This window comes from Heterocephalus glaber, unplaced genomic scaffold, assembly GCF_053883595.1.
Source record: "Heterocephalus glaber isolate CG9 unplaced genomic scaffold, H.glaber_assembly_v1.0 deba00001689, whole genome shotgun sequence".
Taxonomy (NCBI): domain Eukaryota; kingdom Metazoa; phylum Chordata; class Mammalia; order Rodentia; family Bathyergidae; genus Heterocephalus; species Heterocephalus glaber.
The window spans coordinates 8,405,526-8,427,350 of record NW_028258414.1 but is presented as its reverse complement, the minus strand read 5'-3'; the positions used below and the strand labels follow the sequence as shown (position 1 = coordinate 8,427,350).

The following is a 21,825-nucleotide window of genomic DNA, read 5'->3' as shown; positions in this document are numbered from 1 at the left end:
GTGGTTTTGGGGATTGAACTCAAGGCTATGCACATGCTAGGCAAGAGCTGTGACACTGTGCTACATCCTTCAGCCCCCTGGCTTTTTATTTTTTGAGACAAGATCTCACTAAGTTGCCCAGGCTAGCCTTGAACTTGTGATCCTCAAGCGTTAGCCTCCCAAGTAGCTGGAACTACAGGCATGTACCACTGTACCTGCCTTAAATATAAATCTCAATTGTCTTTTTAAGTTTTTTAGAAGTATGTCCTAATGTCTAGGAGCAGAATTTTTATAGTTAAACAAATCTGGATTCAAATCACAATTCAATCGTTTAAGGACTGGGTAACTTAAATCTGAGTATTTTTTCTTAACGCATAAGAATGTTGAAATGTTTGCAGTAGATAATATAAGTAAAGTGCTTAATATGATATGTTGAATAACAGGAAGGCAGTGAGTACCTCTTAAGATCATTTTCATTACTAGAACTTTAAATATTTAAGATAACTTACATTTGCACATTACATTTTCATGGCTAAAAGTACTTTTCTCATTTTTCAGAAAGCATACCTGAGCAGCTCATAATGTCAACTCTTGAGGATACAAATGAAACAGGAAACATTCAAAGTAGATGCTTCAGGAAAAGACATAAAAGTGACAATGAACCTAATTTGCAGCAGCACTTGGCCTGGGGAACTAGAAACCTTAATCTTAGTGGAGGTGTATTGATGGGATTTATGCTGAATAAAATTAACCAAGAAGCAAACCCTGGAGATATAGTTGAAAAATTAGGAGCCGATGCAAAAATTCTTTCAAATGTTATCTCAAATAGCACAAGGCCAAATAGTCTTGATATTGGAAAGCCACCTTTAAGATCAAAAAGAAGCAGTCTAGAAAAGGAATCTAGTGATGATGATACACCTTTTGATGGTCCTAGTTGTTTGGCAGATAAAATGGATTCTGCTGTTATTTTTGACTTAGAAGATTTAGACAATGAAGCAGACAGATCAAAAGTAGGATATGTTGCTACACAAAATCCCAGGAGGATTCAACGTATGAACAGCAGCTTTTCAGTAAAGCCTTCTGAAAAAACTGATGTTGCAACAGGATTTGACCCCCTCTCTCTTCTGGTTGCTGAGACTGAGCAGCAGCAAAAAGAAGAAGAGGAGGACGATGAAGATGACAGCAAAAGCATTTCAACACCATCTGCTAGGCGTGATTTAGCTGAAGAAATTGAGATGTATATGAATAACATGAGCAGTCCTTTGACAAGTCGTACACCGAGCATTGATTTACAACGAGCTTGTGATGATAAATTAACCAATAAGAAAAGTCCAACATTGGTCAAGGCAGGCAGAAGATGTAGCCTGCCTCCTAATTCTCCTAGGCCCGTGAGACTTACTAAATCTAAAAGTTACACAAAAAGCGAGGAGAAAACAAGGGATAGACTCTGGTCTTCTCCAGCTTTCTCACCTACTTGCCCATTTAGGGATGGATCTCAAGATACAATAACCTATCCATCACCTTCATTTAATTTAGATACATTGCTAGTACCAAAACTAGATATTCTAAGGCATAGTATGTTCACTGCTGGAAAAGGAGTTGCAGAGAAAGCAAGCAAGTGGTACTCAAGATTCACCATGTATGCTACATCATCCAAGGTAAGTTTGGTTAGTATTTGCTGCTTTTACTTTCATACATCCTCTACCACCACTGAAAGGCTCTTACCTACAAAGATAGCTGTTTTAACCATTCTCCTTAAACATAGCTTTATAAAAAGGACTTACAGGATGTGTAAGGTTTGTAAGCATCAAAATTTAAACTGAAATAATGACTTTATAAAGAAGGAAAATTCACTTTAAAGCTATATTTATAGTTCAGTTTTGAAAAGCAATGATTTGTAGCTGCAGTAAGCATTTGTGTTATGTGAAAGTTTAATGACTAAGTTTCAGAATTTCCTTCAGAGTACACTTTTTTAGACAGTGTACAGTGTACAGTATGGCTTCAGAAATTGCCAGCCAGGCAATGATTTCTCTTCCTGGTAGGCTGGATTTAACAGCAGATAAAACACAGAAATAGAAAAGTTAGTAAACTAGATGGGAAATCAATAGAAAATATTCACACTGAAACCCAGACAGGAAAAAAACAGAAAATACACCAAAGAGTATGTAGGTCAGAATTTGAGTTAATTCATCTAGTGGAATTCAAAAAGAAAAAGAAGAGAATGAGATATAACAAACATTTATAAAGCTAATTACCAAGAATTTTCCAAAAATGATTAAAGATGTCAACTCACATATTTAAGAAGTTCTGCAAATGTCAAGCAGAATATAAAGAAAAGCATACTTAATCACCTAGGGGCCGGGGATTTAGCTCAGTGGTTCCACCGCCTGCCTCACAAGCCTAAGAATCTGAGTTCAATCCCCAATATCCAAAAAAAAAAAATGAAATACAAAGCAAAAGTATTAATTAAAAGATGCTAGAGAAAAAAGATAAATTATCTTCAAAAGAACAATAAGAAACTGAACAGGAAGTGTGGTATCAAAAAGACAAAGTGCCCAACAAAATGGCTCCCAACCTATTGTATCATTCCCAGCAAAAAACCTACAGTGAGAGTTTTGAGTTTTACTATGGTAATATAAACTGAGCCATTACACCTCATCCTTACTCCCTACTGATTAAAATAAAGAAATCCAGATGAATTATTTTAAAACACCCAGAAAAGAATTCCAAAACAAAACAGGAGTTAGCAGATTGTGGGGAAGGATCCACACAGAAGTGAGTTTCCCAGTTTCTTTTCTCGTGCCTCCTTACCTCCTTCCTCAAGGGTAGTCACAGTGTGCCATAGCAGCTCTAGCAGCCAAAATTTCAAGAGAAACCCATATTTCCTGCCTAGAGAAATAAAGGAAAAGATCCTGTATGGGTTGAAGAGTTAGAAGAAAATCCTACAAGTCTCAGCTTAACTCTTGAGTTACACATGCATGGGATAGATGCAAAACATCACACAAAGACCTACTTAGAGAACTAGCCTGAGAGTTTAAACATTACCTGTTAAACCACACAGGGCCGGGGATTTAGCTCAGTGGTTCCGCCACCTGCCTCACAAGCACAAGGTCCCAAGTTTGATCCCTGTTACCAAAAAAAATAAATATAAATAAATAAATAAATAATAAATGAAAAGAAGGGAATTCTCAGCATGAAATGAAAATTAAGATAAAATTTTATAACTTGGAGAAATACATTGTCTAAAATAAACTCATTGAATGGGTTCAGTAGCAGCATGGAGTTGACAGCAAAAGGAGTTAGTGAACTTAAAAACCAAGTAATAAAAATTACCAATTTGAAGAACAAGGAGACAAAAGACTTTTATAAGTGCACAGAGCCTCAGAGACCTATGGGACAATATCAGAATAAATAACATGTATAGTTGGACGTCCAGAAAGATTGAAGAAAGTGTGGCAGAAAAAATACGTGAAGAAGTAATGACTGAACCTCCCCAAATTTGGTGAAGGATATAGATTTACAGATACAAGATAAACAGCAAATGACAGAAAGGACAAAGGTAAAACCAAACCTGGAAAAAAAAATGTTTTTAATCCACAACTGCACACATCATAAACTGCTAAAAACCAAAGGTGTCTATCTTCTAATAAAACAACTGCTGGAGAAAAAAATATCTTGAAAGCTACAAAAGAAAAATTACACATTTATCTATGGAGAAGTAAAGATTTGAATGACATGAATTTTTCATCATAACCTAAGGAGAGAAGAATTCAGTGAAAACATATTTTTAACATGTTGAAAGAAGAGATCTGTCAAGCCAGAATTCTCTATCCAGTAGAAAGATTCTGAAGGGATGAAGGTAAAAAATAAAGACATTTTCAAATAAAGAAAATTCATCTATAGCACACTTGCTCTACAAGATATGCTAAAGGAAGTTCCTCAAGTTGAAGAAAGATAATACCAGGAAAAAAGCTGAATTGTTGGGAAGGAAGAGCAAAACAAATGATAAACAGCTGGCTAATATAAAACACTGCTTTCTTGGCCTCTTAAATTCCTTGACAAACTTGTAACTTGTCCAACACAAAAATTATAATGTCATCTCATGTTTTGTTTTTTTCTTTTCTTTTCTTCCCAGTACTGGGAATTGAATATAGGGCTTCATGCTACTGAACTGCATCCCTACCTCAAGTTTTCAATATATATATAGATGTTTGACAGTAGCAAAAGGACTTATCCCACTGATCTTATGTATATACTAGTACAATACTAATTCTAAGTTAACCATAGAATATTAGGTATTTGTAGTATAACCCCTAAAGCATCCACTTTAAAAATATAAAGAAGGGCCGGGGATTTAGCTCAGTGGCGCTGCACCTGCCTTGCAAACACAAGGTCTTGAGTTCAATCCCCAGTACCAGGGGGATAAAAAATAAATAATAAAAATACAAAGAGCCAATCATGGTAGTACATGCCTATAATCCCAGTACTTGGGAAGCTGAAGCAAGAGGATCACCATGACTTTGAGGCCAGCCTGGGCCACATAGTGAGCTCAAGACAAGCCTGCATTACAAAGTGAGACCCTGTTTCAAAATAAAATGCAAAGAGAGTCAAAAAGCCAATAAAATTTTTAAATAGGACAGGAAAAGGAAAAGAGAAATAGTACTTAATCCAGTTCATATTGATAATTAAATGGCAGTCATTTAGACACCTCAAAAGACAGATTACTGACAAAGTAAGAACTTATATGATGCCTGTACGATGTACACTTTAAATATAATGAAACAAACAGCTTGAAAGAATGGAAGACAAAAAACTATGCTTTGCAAACAGCCTAAGAAGATTTAGGTGGCAATTTTAATATCAGAAAATAAATGTCAAAACATTTTGCTAGAGACAAAAAGCAACATAATAGAGAATTCACAAGGAAGATACAATTAACAAAAACAATGCAACAAAAATTGACAGGAGTTCTAAAACCTTAGTTGGGTATTTTAAGACCTTGCATGAGCTGTGTAAACAGCTAACAAAATTGGTCAAAACATAGATCTGAACAACACAATTTGCAACTGTGTTACAACTGCCTTTTTTAAGAATATACTTTTTTCAATGACTGAAGAATGTACATTCTTTTTAAGTGCACATGGTACAATAAACTGTATAGCTATAAAGCTCAATGAATTAAGATCAAGATAAAAGGGCATTCTAAGAATTATTAAACATTGCTGAGGAAATTTAGAGGAGATTTAAATAAATGGAGAAATACTCCACTTCTATGGATTTAAAGAGTCAATATTGTTAAGATGTAGTTAAGACTGTTAAGATGTAAGCTGGGCGTAATAGCTCACTCTGGGAGCCTGAGGCAGGAGGGTAGTGAGTTTGAGCCCAGCCTGGGCAATTTAGCAAAACCCTGACACTAAGCATAAACATTTTTTAAAAAGGAACTGAGGTTGTAGCTCAGTGCAAAGGCCCTGAGTTCAAATCCCAGTACCAAAAGGGAGGGGGTAAAAAAGATGCCGTTCTTCCCAGACTGATATATAAATTCAGCACACTGTTTATCAAAATTCCATCACCGTGTTTTAGAAATGGACAAGCTCACTGTAAAATTCATACAGAATATTAGAAATTCCATGTTTCTGAAAGCAAAAAACAAAGCTAGAGGACTGATACTTCCTAATTTTAAAACTTAAAATAGCTATCAATACAGTGATACTGGCATAAACAGATTATTAAATAAAATTCAGAGTCCAGAAATTAAGCATTATATTTATGGTCATATGAGTTTCAATAAACATGCCAGGGCAGTCCAACAGGGAAATGACCATTTTTTCAACAAATTGTGCTGGGATGACTGGATAGCCACATGCAGATAGGTGAACTTAGGCATTCACCTTACATACAGCAATTGCTGAAGTAACTGAAAAGGATCAAATGCCTAAATGTAAGAGCTAAAACTACAAAAACCTTAGGAGAAAAATTTCAAGACCAGAAGTTAAAGAATTCTTAAGTATTAATCAGCTTTTGATCATGATAATGAGATAACTAATACAGACAACATATGAAGAAAAAGTAGTTTATCTATCTCAGGGGTTTTGAAGGTTTAAAATTCAAACGGCATAGCCTAGACTCAGAGTCACCCCTTGGCTGCATAACCTCATGGCATTGATAGCAATGGTAGGACCACATACTACAGCATGTGAATGATTACATCTCAGAGTCAGAAGCAGACAGAGCTAAATGGGATATGGCTTGCTCCTTTAATAACCACCCTCCTTGAGAATTCAGGAGATTGCCTCAGAACCACCTTCCAAGATTGTGCCCAGTGACCTCTCACTAGGCCCTGCCTTTCTAAGTACTGTACTACCACCCTGAGGACCAAGTGTTCAATCACATGAACCTCTGGAGGAACAGTTACCCAAACCATAACGGTAGAATAGCAGTCTATAAAAGAAAGAATTGGTAGGCATTTTCAAAATGGTGTGCTCAAAAATATACCAATAAGGAGTTCGATCCCCAGTACCAAAAAAATATATAGATAGATATATAGATAGATATATATATGCGCACACACGCACACCCATAAGAGGATGAAAAGGCAAGCACATACTAGGAAGAGCTATGCAAATCACTTATCTGATAAAGAGCTTGTATCCATAATATACAGTTCACACAATTCAGTGAGAAAGCAGGCAACCTAAGTAAAAAGTGGGCATAAGCTTCAGCAAAGAAGATATGTGAATGGCTAAACAGCACATAAGAAGTAGCCTCACTATAATGATGTAACATTTCATACCCACTAAAATGGTCATAACCCTAACCCTAAATTAGTCCACTGATTGGAATTAACATAGTTCTGGGTAGCACCACCCAAACGGCTATTAGCCTGGATGGAATATAAAGGGGCAGAAAGAAGGCAGGCTTGCTGCTCCTGCTCCCGCTCCTGCCGCTGCCACAGCTGCTTACTGCTGCTTGCTGCTTGCTGCTTGCTGCTGCTATTGCTGCAGCTGCTTACTGCTTCTCTGTCTCTTGCATGCTTGCCATGGACTATTTCTCCTGTGATGGCCCCCCTGCCATGCCACCCTGCCTTGGAGTCAGCTGACTATGGACTGAAACCTCTATGAGTTGTCAGCTGAAATAAACCTTTGCACCTTTTAAAACAAAATGGTCATAACTCAAAAGTCTGGGAATAATAACTACTGGTGAGGATGTGGAGAAATGGGAACCCTCATACATTGCTGGTGGGAATAAAATACAGTAAAGCACTTGGGAAAATAATTTTGCAGTTTCTTTGAATGAAAGGCAAAAGTTTAATACAGAGCCCAGCAGCATCTTGGTATCTAGCCAAGAGAAATAAAAATAATCTGCACAAGTTTTCATGCCAGCATTCTTAAAAAACAAGAAACCAGGGCTGAGGAGTTAGCTCAGTGGTGCCACTGCCTGCGTTGCAAGCACAAGGTCCCAAGTTCAGTCCCCAGTACCAAAAAAAAAACTAGAATCCAAATATTTTTCAACTGAACAATAGACAAAAGGTTGCATCTACACAAAATGGAATACTAGCAGTAAAAAGTAATGAAATACTGATAGGTGCTAAAATAAAACCAATGAACTTCAAAAAATGCTAAGTACAAAGGCCAAACATTGTATAAAATTCAATAATACAAAATATCCAAAGGAGGTTAATCTGTAGAAACAGTGGTTGCCTGGGGTTTGAGGGGTGGGGAATGGAGATTAACCATGAACAGATGTGAGAGATCTTACTAGGGTGATGAAAATGTTTTAAAGCAAGAAATGTTTTAAACCCAGGTAAATTAACTATAAAGTTATTGAATTATATACCTAAAGTGAGTGAGTTTATGGCATATAAATTACATCAATAAAGTTTCTAAAAAGTAAAGCATATTTTCTCACCAGAGTGGAATTCAATTAGAAATTTTTTTTTTTTTTTTTTTGTACTGGGGATCAAACTCAGGTCCTTGAGCTTGCGCAGCAGGCAGTGAAACCACTGAGCTAAATCCCTGGCCCTATTAGAAATTATTAATAAGGAAAAAAAAGAAATTATTAATAAGTCAAGAAAACAGACTTCCAAATAATTCATGAGCCTTAGATAAAATCATAAAGAAATTAGAATATCATTTGGGAAGGATGAATGAAAATGCAAAACATCAAAATTTGTGGGATTCAGCTTAGAGGTGCTTAGAGATGAACTTACAGCTTCAAATACTGTGTAGAAAGAAAAATTTTAAGTCAGGATTGATGGCTTACCATAAGAGGCTAGAAAAATAATAAGAACTAAGTAAATAGGAAGGAAATAATACAGGACAAAAATCAATAAAACTGAAAGTGAGACAGAATATTAATGAAACCAAAAGCTGATTCTTTAAAAAGAATGACAAAATTGACACACCCCTAGAGTGATCAAGAACACAAATCATGGTTCGATCCCCAGTACCAAAAAAAAACAAAAACAAATCATTAATACTAGAAAGACCCGCAGTTTGATGGTTCTACTTCGTACACTTAGTAAAATTATGTTAACCAAAATAATGAAAATCCTAGTTCTCATTTGAAGAAAAATGGATGTACTTTGAGATCAGATTGCTAAATGAAATAAATCAGACCCCAGTGTTAATTATCATGTGGTTCCTCTTACATGGGAAACCCAAAGTATAAATACAGAGAAAATTAAAAGATAGATGGAAATGGAGATAAAGTTTGTGGAAAAGGAACAGAGATCTGGGGATAAAGAGAAGATGGGAGGGTGGGGAAGGAACGAGGAAGTAAAAGGAATCAAGATGCAATACATACATATACTATTTCCCTGTGATGAATGTAGTATGTATTACAAACCTATACTAAAAAACCTAATTCTGAGAATTTTAAAGGAAAAACAACCTCAGTTTTTCCTACAGTTTGCTCACAACACAGATCATTCTGTGATCCTAAAATGTGAGAATTTCTCCCCATGAGCAAGTAGGCAGTCATTTCTGTAGCGGACGCATGCTGGTTGTCCTCTAATTTAGTTTAGTTCTAGCACACTGTTCCTGGAGATAGTCAGGTCCCATACATTAAAGACTTGTCCCATAAGATTGCCTTAGAAGCCAGCTGCAGGAAGTTTTATCCTTTATTTCTGACTGCCCAGCTATAAGTCTGGGTTCCCAGACTCTCTCCTTAGGTTTTATTAATTTGTTCCTGAGGCACACACAACTCAAAGAACTACTTAAATTTACCAGTTTCTTATAAAAGATCTTAAAAGGAATACAGATAAAGAGATGGAGGGCCAGGGATTTAGCTCAGTGGTTCCGCCGCCTGCCTCGCAAGTGCAAGGACCCAAGTTCAATCCCTGGTACCAAAAAAAAAAGAGATGTATAGGCTTGAGGTATACAGGGAGAGCTGTAGAACTTCCATGCTTTCTGCTGCTTTCCCCACCACCTTTCCCACTCCATGTGTTCAGCTGTCCAGAAGCATTCCGAGCCTTGTCGTTTGGGTTTATGGAGATTTCATTAAATAGTCCTTGTTGAAGCATGGGGAACCACATAGAAATGTGATTAGACAAGAAGGGTATGATCTAATGTTAACAGGAAACCCAGCAAGGCCTGTGCAGATTCTTCTTGGCCTCTCTCTTCAGCATATTCTTCCTCCCAGGTATGAGGCACATTCCCTCAATCAGAAGCCTTATGTTCTACTGTCAGACCAGGTAGTTCAGAGAATTCCTTTCTGTCCAGCTCCAAGACGGCAGGATTAGAGGATGTTTTTTGTTTCTGTGACCCACCTTGGGGGAGGGAAATTAGTTTCTATAGCCTGCCTTTCAGAAAAAAAGTAGCAGATATAAGAGCAGGAAAGGGTCAGAGAAATTTTGCTTTTTGAGACCTAAAGCTCCCCAGCATTGTTATGGAAGACCATTTTTCACTTTTATCACTCTAAAGGTGTGCTGAAATAAGAAGGGCTGTGGACATTATGGACCAAAAACCATGAAGGAAAACTGAAAAAACTCTATCACCATAGCACACTAGTCCAGTAAAAAACCCACTGAAAGTACTAAATAACTGGTATATTGTTATAAGTAAGGAAACTTCTAGTCTCATTAAATTTTTACTGTCTCCCAATGTAAAATCTTTTTAAAATCTCCTTAAGCCTGCATAATCTATAGTTAGAAAAATTTATTCCACTTTTTATGCATGTAGCTCTTTTTTTGAAAGGAATAGCAACAAGACCTCTAGTTCAAGATGTTAAAATACACATTTATCTCCCCTCCTCAAAATTCCATTAACCTGACAGAAAAATATGGGAATATAAATCCATTATAGTGATGAGAATAGAAAAGCATGCCATCAGTACGTCAGACATTCTCAGACATTTCTGAAAATTAGCCGGTGAGGTTAGATTAAAGGAGACACCTAAAGATAGAAAGGAGAGACTCCATAATCATGGGGTAGCCAGGCATGGTGGGGTACCCCTATAATCCCCGCACTTGGGAGGCTGAGCCAGGAGGATTGCCATGAGTTCAAAACCAATGTGGGCTACATAGTGAGTTCAGGGCCAGCCTAAACTACATAAGGAGACCTTGTCTTAAAAAAGAAAGTCACAGACTAGCCACCATGATGAAAGCTGCTTACTTGTGAAGCCCAGATGAACAAGCCAAGATGTAATTAGCATGGTAAAGTCTACATTAAGTCCTGACTTGGGAATGAGTCCCATTCCAGGAGACCATTTGTAAATTGAATTCATTCTAAGTCTAACAAAGTGAGCCTTATATCCCTTTGACACAAACATACAATCTAAAGCATTAAAAAACCAAACACAGGGCCGGGGATTTAGCTCAGTGGTGCTGCACCTACCTCGCAAGCACAAGGTCCTGAGTTCGATCTATGGTACCAAAATAAAAACCAAACACAAATACCATAAATAAACTTTATTTTTACAGTTAATTTTAAATGGTACAGTACAGTACAACTATAAATAAACTTTTTACTTTTACATTTTCCTTTAAGGAGTGTTATAGTATTTTTACTTTTCTTTCCATGGTTATTACTTTACACTTGGTAGCAGTCCCCTCCACATCACCACTGTTTTTCCTCTTGCTTCCGTGCATCGTAGGCTCTGATTGAGCACTGTACTATTGTACACTGTCACAGTGTACAGTAAACACACAGCAGCACAACTCTGACAATGTCCGGCAGACACATGAACTACTCGCACAATTTGTTCACAACTACAAGCGTTCGTAATGCGAGGTCATTTGTGTCTGTGAAAGTTCACAACTCAAATATTCAAAAGTCTGGGACTTAATGTATTTAAGATATAGTCAGGATGGATGTTTTTCTTCTTATAGAAGTAGTTACTTAAATTGGCTTTAGAAAAAAAGGATGTCCCGCCTCAAAAAATCTGAAAATACCACATCATGGGTCTAAGGATGAAGGAGAGTATTATGGCTTTGTGTCTAAATGTCCCCCCAAAGCTTCATGCAGTCATAGGTGAGGCTTTTTCAGAGGTGGCCAAATCTAGAATGTGTTTGATTCATGATGCAAAGCTAGGATTAAGGGTGGGTGGTTACTAAATCTGTCCACTGATTGGTTTGGCACTACCCTAATCTCAGTAGCCTGAATGCAATATAAGGGACAGAGGCTTGTCTTTGTCCCTTGTTTGCTTGCTTTGCTACCTTCTGCCCACTATGAACTTTTTCCTCTGTAATGCCTGTCTGCCATGGGACCCTGCCTTGGAGCCAGCCAGTTATGGACTGAAACCTGTATAAACTGTAAGCTAAATAAACCTTTTCCCTTTTAACTTTGGGGGTCAGGTATTTTGTCTCAGCAATGAGAGAAAAGTAAGACAGAGATTCTAAGTACAGGCATTGACATGAAGAGAAGCCACACAGAGCTCAAAGTAATTTCACAATCCTACAAGCAACCCAGAACTTTTTTTTTTAAGGAAAGTCTGATTCTATCTAAAATACACTGAAGTACCCACCAACCAAAGTAAAATCTTTCTTCCTGTGACTGTCCTATAAATTCTCTTCTTACACCCCAAAGACTGCCCTACTTGCAAACATGCCCATTTGCAGTCAGTTCCACCACTCAAGAGGGTTGTTATTGAAATAGATTTTTACAACTTCTGAGTCTGTTTACAACTGCTGAGTATGTTTATCATCTTAGTCTTTCATTACTAACTATGTATGGACATTTTTATTAACATGTAAGAAGGACTTAATAAAAATTTATGCCCACCCTAACTTAAAAACGTTTTCAACTGATAAGAACAGATACTATACTTGATCTTAGCCAAAAGGCTGAGAAGTGATTAAAAACGTTTTTAGAAAGCTGGGATAGGAAACTTAAATTAGCTTTATAGAGTATTTAAAAACTATTAAATACTATACTTGAGGGTGAAACCTTGTAATCATTTCTTTTAACCTCAATATCAAGGTAAGGAACATCTGTGCCATTCAACAGTATTCTGGATTTGCTAACAGTGCCAGAAGACAAAAGGAATGAGAGAGAAAAAACACTGCAAAAGAATTAATAAAATAAAATTGCAAAAGTATTCACATATGTGAGATTTTGTGCTACCACTGAAAAACTGAACCAGTTAAATGGCAAGAAACAAGATAAACATTTTTAAAATAGCTTCCTTATATTTGACAATAGCCAATTAGAAAAATGACAAAATTTTAAAAGAAAAATGGTAATTCACCATAATACAAACCTAAAGTATCTAGAAGCAAAACCAATATGAAATGGTATCTGCATGAGTAGAACTATTAAGACTTTACTGAGGGATATAATGTATTGATGGATTCAACATTGTAATGATACAAGTTTTTCTAAAATTAGTCAAGGTAGTCCAGTTAAAATTTTTTTAAAAGAGGAAATGATCAAACCAAATACCAATGTGACTGATGAGCCATAGTTCACTGGTCAGAATCAACCTAGATCAGGAGAAAGTCTTGAAAAACAAAAATGTGGGACTACTCACCCAAATATTAAACCTGAAACGGGGCAGGGATTTAACTTAGTGGCACCACGCTTCTTGCCTCACAAGCTCAAGGCCCTGAGTTTGATCCCCACTACCAAAAAAAAAACACCCCTGAAACTATAATTAAAAATGTTAGTTAATGCAAAATGAGATAGACTAGTATAATGGAAGAGAGTCCAGAAACAAGACTATGTGTACATACAATGAAATATGAAAAGACAACATTTCAAATCAGTGAGCAACAAGAGAATATTAAACATATTGGGGTGATTAGCTATCTTTTTGGGGAGATGTTATAATCCTTTCCACATTAAAAAAGCCCTAGATGGATTACATATTTAGATGCAAAATAAGAAAAGATACTAAAAAGATTTTCTTGTTGTCATTTTGGAATAAAGAAAAGATACCCTGGAACCCATAAAAGTTGAAAATATTTGCCTATGTAAAAATATTAAAGCAATATGTGATTAAAAGTAATAATGCACACATACGGGTAGCAAAAATAATGTCACCTGTGCAGTGGAATTACTTGTGTATATTAAATGATCTGTCATATGAAAAAATTATTATTTACCAGATTTTCTTATATATTCTTAGCATAGCCAGAAAAATATTTAGTGTTCTCAAAAATGAAAACTAATGTATCTTTGAAACCTATGTTATTATGGAAAAGAATAAAACATAATTCTAATATCATCTTGGATAGGGATTATGGGGAGGAAGATTAGCAGTAAATAGATATTAAAAGTCAGCAAGGGGCAGGGTATTTAGCTCAGTGGTTCCGCTGCCTGCTCTCTAAGCGCAAGGACCCGAGTTCGATCCCTGGTGCCAAAAAAAAAAAAGTCAGCATGGTTGCCTTACGAATAGGCTTGCTGGGAATAAAAATTATTTCTTAAAAATTTCTCTCCAAGCTGGGCATGGTGGCTCATGCCTGTAATCCCAGCACTCGAGATGGTGAGGCAGGAGGATCCCAGTGAGTTTGAGGACAGCCTGGAACACATAGTGAGTTTGAGGCCAGCCTGAACTACATAGCGAGACACTGTCTCAAAAAATCGAGAAAAAAAAAATTGCTCTCCAGCATGTTTACTCAAATTAGTTTACCTTTATGAGGTTGGGTTTTTTCCTCCAGAAGTTGTAGTGTTGATTAATTGATCATCTGAGTGGTTAGGTAGTTGGTATTTTTCCTACCATAGAAGTAACTTTTTAAATAACTAACTTTAAATGTGAAGGAAATTAAGCTTATAATTATGTTCTTAGGATCAAAGTTCTGATCGTACCAGTCTTTCTTCAGTGGGAGCCCAGGATTCTGAATCTACCTCTTTGACAGATGAAGACGCCTGCCATGAGTTGGAAGGAGCCACTTCCTCCCAAGAGAGCAGTGCCACTTCCGGGACCAAGGGAATTGATCTCAGCCGGACCAGCCTGGAAAGTTCTGCCTCCTTAGAAGGTTTGTCCAAACAGTTCTATCTTATTGCATTTGATTTGTAGTACTACTTTTTTATGATTTTACTTTATTTTTCAATTTTGTAAAAGATTTGTATAACTCAAAAACAACTCCCAATAAAAGTGTTTTCAAAGAAGTCTAGCTTCTATCCCCACCCCACCCCCCATACTGTTTTCTTCCTGTCCCTAGAGGAAATTATTTTTACTAAGTTTTGTTTGATCCTTTCGTTGTTTTTTTTTTAATGTAGTATTGGTACTTCTATATATACTTTTTACTTCCCTCTCTCCTTACTCAAAAGGTAACTTACTACAAATCTCTTCTCACCCGTTGCTTTTTTCTCTTAACAGTGTATCCTTAAGAATTTTTATCACATAGCAGTGTCCCTCATTCATTTCTGTTGCTGCACAGCTCATCATGTGTGGTTGCATCATAGTTCACCTTAACCACTTCCCTATTGATAGGCATAAAGCTTTTAGTCTTTGAAATGCTATAGTACATATGTCATATTTTTACCAGTATTCTTTAGAAGTTATTTCAGAATTGATATTTCTAAGTTCCCTCCTATAAGGGTGTACTATTTTGCATTTCAACAGTATGTGAGAATACCTTTTTCCCCAGAGCCTTGTGAACAAAATACACTGGCAGACTTCTGAATTTTTGCCTTGAGTTAGGTAAAGAATGTACTTCACTTTATTTTTTGTTTATATTTCTCTTATACAAATGAAATTGAGAATCTAGTGTTTAACATGTTTTCCTGTTACATTTCTTGTGAACTGAGCATTTATATCACTTCTTTTTACATTGAAAAAATTTCTTTCATTATTGTTTTTTCTAAATTACCTTTAATATTTTATATAACAGATTGACATCAGAAAAACTATGGAATTGAAAGATTCTCATATCCTTTCTTATCAGTTTTAATGGTTTTGCTGTTTGTGTTTTAATAATGAACAGGATCCCTCTCAAAGTTTGCCTTATCTGGGAAATCAGAAGTGCTATCTTCTCTGAACACGAGTAATGCAAATATCTTCCAGAACTATGCAATGGAGGTACAGTTTTACTCAAAAGAGGATCTTTATGTGCTACTTTATAAAATGTACCCTTAAGTACTGATGGTCCCTGGTACAGTAATAAGAAATAGGTAGCATCTGAAATATCAGCATCTACATCACCTGAGAATAAAGTTAAAATCTGGCTTTTGGGCCGCTGTGTTGGATCTTGCATGGTAACCCACCTTCATGCTCTGGGCTTCTTTTCCTACTTTTACTTGGCCCAAACTTGCTTGGGTGGGGCCTGTTTCTTTTCCTACCTTTAATAAAACCTTTCTACCATTAAACATTTTCTATCCAGCTTTTGGATATCTATTATTTCAGATTATTGAAGTCATACTACTTTATTAGGTCAGTTGCAGGCTTACTTTGAGATTTACCGACGTACAGAATGTTTTCATTTTCAGCATTTGTGTTCATCATTCTTTGTTATATGGGTATTCTCTTTGAATGTTTATTTCACATCATAAAGACAAGCACTTTTGCTATGCAAGCAAACTTTTTGATAAAGGTTCAGAAAGTAGTTTCAGCATTTCATTGTCAACTTCTTCATTGTGTTTTTTTATTCTCATGTCAGTTTAATGTAGATCTCTGCTGGGTAAGCTTCTGCATCCCCTTTTCTTGGAATGAAAAGTCATACTTTTATAATTTTAAAAATTTCCCTAATTTTCCTGTGAAAATTGCTTCCAGCAATATTTGTGAGTATAGTCACTGTTTCACACCAATTTATATAAATAAATCTGCATACAGCTGGAAAACAGATGATGAGCACTGATGTTGCTGTTTATAAAGTTCTTGTGACTTCAGGAATTTCTGTATTTTATTAATGTAATGATAGCATTCACAGTTATCCACAGCAGTGCCTCTCAGCCTAGTTACAGTGACAGGCTAGGCCTATTTTTGATCAATTTCTAATCTGATACTCCTGCAAAATATGTTACTTACGCACTGAAACATCACAGCAGTGTTAAATTACTTTACAGATTTCTAAATCCTGTCATTTGCTTTCGTATCACAAACCAATAAAAGTTTGTGGATCAGAACTGGTCTGCTGACCACACTTTGGTTCGGAGTATTAACAAATTTAATGCGTAAGTTTGCTTTTCTGTGACTAGAACCAGAGTAGATTTTATAGTACTGCAGTTATAATAGAAAATACTCACTAAATGCAAACTTTCCTTTCAAGCAAAAGTTTTGGAATAGATTTAGCTGAAATAGTTGAAGATGAGTATGGCATACAATGCAATGGATGTTGTCCAATTTTTGTTTGTAATGTCTGAATCCTTCTGAGTGTTAATTTTCCAATAGAAAATTGAAATCGTTTTTAACTCAAGATATGCCCTCACCGGTTTGCTTTGTAAAGTACTATCTTCTCCCTCAGGTTCTCATTTCAAGTTGTTCTCGGTGTAGAACTTGTGATTGTCTTGTTCATGATGAGGAAATCATGGCTGGCTGGACAGCAGATGACTCAAACCTCAATACCACATGCCCATTCTGTGGCAATCTTTTCTTACCCCTTCTGAATATTGAAATTAGAGATTTGAGACGACCTGGAAGGTAATGGTGTATTTTTCCCATTATGATTAAGGATCATGTCTCCTAGAATATTTCCTTTCTCAGAAAACTCCTTTGATTCACATTCCAGATATTTTTTGAAGTCAAGCCCATCAACAGAAAATATGCACTTTCCATCCTCCTTTTCAAGTCAGACGAAGCACTCTTGTATTTCAACGTCTGCCTCTGGACTTGACGTATCTGCTCTCTCTGTTCAAGGGAATTTTGATCTAAATAGGTAGGTATGATTATGGGGAGTTATATTTTTATTTTTTTCATTGTTACTTTTTTTAAGACAGGGCCTTGCTATGTTGCCCAGATCTTGAATTCCTGAGGCCTTCTGCCTCAGCCTCCTGAGTGCTGGGATTACAAGCATGCCCCATACCCAGCTGGGGACTATATTTTAACATTATTCTGCATGTTTTATATGTTTACATATGTTTTAGATGTATAACAGAAAAATTGGCTGAGCATTTCAAGGCTTAAGTTTCTTTGAAATGTACATTTATAATCTTAAAGTCTTACTCCTAATTAAACAAATATTAAAATTCTCCAATAGCCTAAATTTTAAATATATATAGTTATTTATATGCTATGCTTTATGAATCTCCAGAGTTTAGCCAGGTGGGATGGTGCATGCCCGTGATCCCTTCACTTGGGAGGCCGAGGTAGGAAGATCACAAGTTCAAGACCAGTCTGGACCACATAGCAAGACCTTGTTTTAAACAACAAACACTATAGAGTTTAACTTATATGCATATATGATATTGTTTACTCATCATTTAAAGATAAAAACTCTGTAGCATGCTGGAAGTTTATAATGATCATCTTTCTTATCACCATCTCTTCAGAAGTTAAGTCAATACTGATTTCTGCTTTGTAATATTTAACTTTCTGTGTAGAAATAATATATGAAAATATTTCTCCATATTTCAGCTAAATTTATTTAGTAAGCCTGATATAAGTAATCTTTACTTAAATGCAGAAGTGCCAAAAATGTGTAGATAGCTGGACAGGCGAAGCAATTTTGGTAGCTGCACATGCCAAAAAAAAAGCCTATACAGTGTTGGCAGCCAAACATGACCTATTTGATCTTAGGTGCTTACACAGTAAAACCAAAAGCCTGTGTGTGCACCTTCTTTCATCATAGATCTGTTCTGACTCCTGAGGGATTATGTGTCCATCTTCTGTACTTTGTATCCCCAGGGGCCAGTGTGCTTCCTGCTGTATAAAAGCCATCACTGTTTTGAATAGATGAATGAATACTGAGTAAAGTTCACTGGATAAAAAGGAAAATTGGCATGACTACTCTACTACCTAAAAACACATCCTATTTCCTAACAGAAGCCTGAGAAACATGTTTTCTTTATTTGCTATGTCCTGTTAGAATTCTAAAGAAAATAATATGGTTCTTCTATATGAAATAAAGTAAATCTGGACACTAATAACCTTTTTTTTTTCAATCCTCAAGCAAATCTAAACTACAAGAAAATTCCTGTGCCCGAAGTATTCAGATCCCTGCTAATAGATCAAAAACAGCTATGTCAAAATGTCCAATATTTCCAATGGCCAGGAGTATTAGTACTTATGGCCCCTTGGACAAAGAAGATAATGGTGGACAGAAGCTCATTCCTACAGGCAGCCTGCCAGCTAGTTTACAAGGAGCCACTGTATGTTTTTTGGTGTTTTTATAATTTGGAAATCAATCATTTAAATATGACTTTGTTCCCTGTGTCTTAAATTTATTAGCTTCAATTTTATTATTGTTATAAAGAGTCTTATCCCATGATATAATTGTGTTACCTTTCTACTTATATGGAGATTGTTGACAGAAAAATTTTTATGAAGTTTAGTATGATCATTCTTCTGTTATTTATGGTTTTTATTTATTCAATAGGATTCTTTGGGATTAGAATGGCACCTTCCAAGTCCAGATCCTGTCACTGTTCCGTATCTTAGTCCATTAGTAGTATGGAAGGAACTTGAGAGCTTATTGGAAAATGAAGGTGATCATGCAATAACGGTGGCAGACTTTGTGGACCATCATCCAATTGTTTTTTGGAACCTGGTGTGGTATTTCAGACGTCTTGACTTGCCCAGTAACTTACCTGGATTGATTCTTTCTTCTGAGCATTGTAACAAGTATTCAAAGGTATGAGAGTAAAATTAAAAGCAGTGCTCCTATCACCACCATGATGTTTGTGTATTCCTAATAATACAAACTTTTGTGCTTTTTTAATAACCATTTAACCATTGGACATGTAGAATTGTCTTAGTTGCACTTACAAATAATTTTTTCGGGCTGGGGATTTAGCTCAGTGGTTCTGCCTCCTGCCTTCCAAGCAGAAGGACCCGAGTTCGATCCCAGGTACCAAAAAAAAAAACCAAATAATTTTTTCCTTTTTTGTACCAGGGATCGAACTCAGGACCTTGTGCTTGCAGGGAAGGCAGCGAAACCACTAGCTAAATCCCCGACCCTAAATAATTTTTCCTTTTTTTTTCTTTTCCATTAAGTTTATTGGTACATTTTAGGTATAAAATATAGTTACAGTCATCATTGGGATCTTGTACCTTTACATAACATATTTTGGTTATTATTTTTCCCCATTTCCCTGCCTTCCCATCACCCCCACCACCCTTCCCTATTTACAAAGACTGTTTCCATTTTTTTTCCTTTTCTCATATTTTTTCTTTTCCCTTCTGTCCTTTCCCCTACCCCTCCCACATCCCCTACTCCTTTAGACCTTTTCTTCCTATTACACAATATCAGTTATACATTTTTAAAAACTTACAATATGAAGATTTAGAGGACATTACCACAAATTTTACAGAATTTAAAAGGATATAGAAAGCATATTACAAAAATCTTTTTTGAAATAAATTTGACAACTTCTGTGAAGTACCTTGGAAGACAAATTAATGAAACTGGCTCTGGAAGAAATATAGAATTTGAATAGCACCTATTAAAGAAAGTATATTCTTAGCTTGAAAACCTACCTATATGAGAACAACAGACTCATACACATTTTAACTGATAAATTATATAAAACATTTAAAGCAGAAAAAAGGAACACGTCTTCCCTCATTTTAGGAAATCAACATTGTGCTAATACTAATACTGGATAAAGACAATAGAAGAGAAAAGTATGAACATAAATAAAAATTTGTTTAACAAAACAAACTATTAGTCAGATCTGGCAGTATGTAGAAAGTGGTTTTATTATAGGGATGGCAGTGTTGATTCAGCTTTGGAAGCTCCACCCCCATATGTCATCATTTTAACAGAGGAAAGGAAAAAGCCATATGATCCTGTCACTAGTTGGAGAAAACGTATTGGACTAAATTCTACAGCTATTCATGGTAAAAGCTATCAGGAAACTAGAAGTAGAACAGAACCTTCTCAACAGATAAAAGACATGTACTCCATACTTCCAGCAAAAACACCTAATATGAATGGAAAAGATACAATGCTTTCTCCCTAAGGTGGGGAACAAGGGAAGATATGCCTACTCTTCATCTGTCCATTGAACTCTGAAACATAGCCCCAAACCAAAATAGTTTGGCAATAAAAATAAATACCATAGGATTGGTAAGGTAGAAGCAAAATGTTTATATGTAGATGAAATGATCATCTACAAAGAAAATACTAAGAAATCTCTAGGAGCTCCTAGAACTTGTATTTGAATTTAGCAGCATTAGAAAACACAAGGTATATATAAAAATTCAGGTCTGTGTATACTTGCTATAAATGAAGAATTGTATATTGAAATTTAAAAGTTATGTAGGAGTACAAAGGACCTAGAAAAGTAAAAAAACAAAAAACAAATGAAAAAACCAGTGTTCGAAGACATTTATTACCTAATTTTAAGACTTCCTCTAAAGCTGCAGTAATCAAGGCAATGTTGGCGTAAGGAAAGATCAATGGAATAAAACAATCTAGAAATAGAACCACACATAGTCTACTGATTTTTGAAAGATTTAACATTAACATTAACATTGTATAGAACATAAACTCAACTCAAGAGCAGAGGAAAAGATAATGTTTTCAACAAATGGTACTAGAACCTCTGGTATCCGTATATAAAAAATTAACCTCAACCCTTTATTTCCGTACATAAAAATAACTTGAAAGGATCTATGAACCTAAATATGAAAGACTAAAACTATAAAACTTTAAGAAGAAATTATAAGGGAAAATGTTCATGAATTCAGGGTAGGCAAGAATTTCCTAGGACACAAAAAACATGATGTATAAAAGAAAAAAATTGATAAATGAGATGCCATCAAAATTTAGAACTTTAAAAGACATTGTTAAGAAAATGAAAAGTAGTCCTTAACCAGAACATATTTATAATACATATAACCTATGAGCAGAATATATAAAGAACTCTTACAGGTCATTAATAGACAACCCAATTAAAATAGACACAAGAAGATGATAAATAGCCAGTACAGCACAAGGAAAGGTATGCAACAATAGAATCAGAAAAATACTAAGCAGTACAATAACAAGATTGTATTATACACTCATTAGGGAGATTAAGTTAAAAGTTTTAAAAGAACAAATGTCAGCTTAGGTGTGAACCAGTTAGAACCTTCTAATACTGCTAATGTGAATGTAAAATGATAAAACCATTTTGGAAAACAATATAGAAATTTCTTGTCTTATTGTTAAGAACCAACAGTTCTGTTCTAAGTTTTTACTTAAGAGAAATGAAAACACATGTTCACAATAGATTTGTACATACAAGTTGACTGTCCCTTATCTGAAATTCTTGGGACCAGAAATGTTTCAGATTTTGGGTTGAAATCCACTTGATAAAGAGGATAACT

The 21,825-nt window shown here is 35.7% G+C and overlaps 1 protein-coding gene and 1 pseudogene across 11 annotated transcripts in view; one reads left to right on the top strand and one right to left on the bottom strand.

Moving 5' to 3' along the window:
• Positions 1 to 21,825, top strand: part of Dennd4a (DENN domain containing 4A) — a 141,165-nt gene that overhangs the window by 107,920 nt on the left and 11,420 nt on the right. For all 11 annotated transcript variants that reach the window (XM_087199085.1, XM_087199084.1, XM_087199083.1 and 8 more), the window contains 7 exons: positions 538 to 1,637; positions 14,203 to 14,392; positions 15,344 to 15,438; positions 16,820 to 16,995; positions 17,084 to 17,230; positions 18,464 to 18,662; positions 18,890 to 19,144. In XM_087199085.1, coding sequence (XP_087055211.1) covers positions 538 to 1,637; positions 14,203 to 14,392; positions 15,344 to 15,438; positions 16,820 to 16,995; positions 17,084 to 17,230; positions 18,464 to 18,662; positions 18,890 to 19,144 — 2,162 coding nt within the window. The remainder of the gene's footprint in view (positions 1 to 537; positions 1,638 to 14,202; positions 14,393 to 15,343; positions 15,439 to 16,819; positions 16,996 to 17,083; positions 17,231 to 18,463; positions 18,663 to 18,889; positions 19,145 to 21,825) is intronic.
• On the bottom strand, positions 12,171 to 12,271 carry LOC147821847 (U2 spliceosomal RNA; annotated as a pseudogene).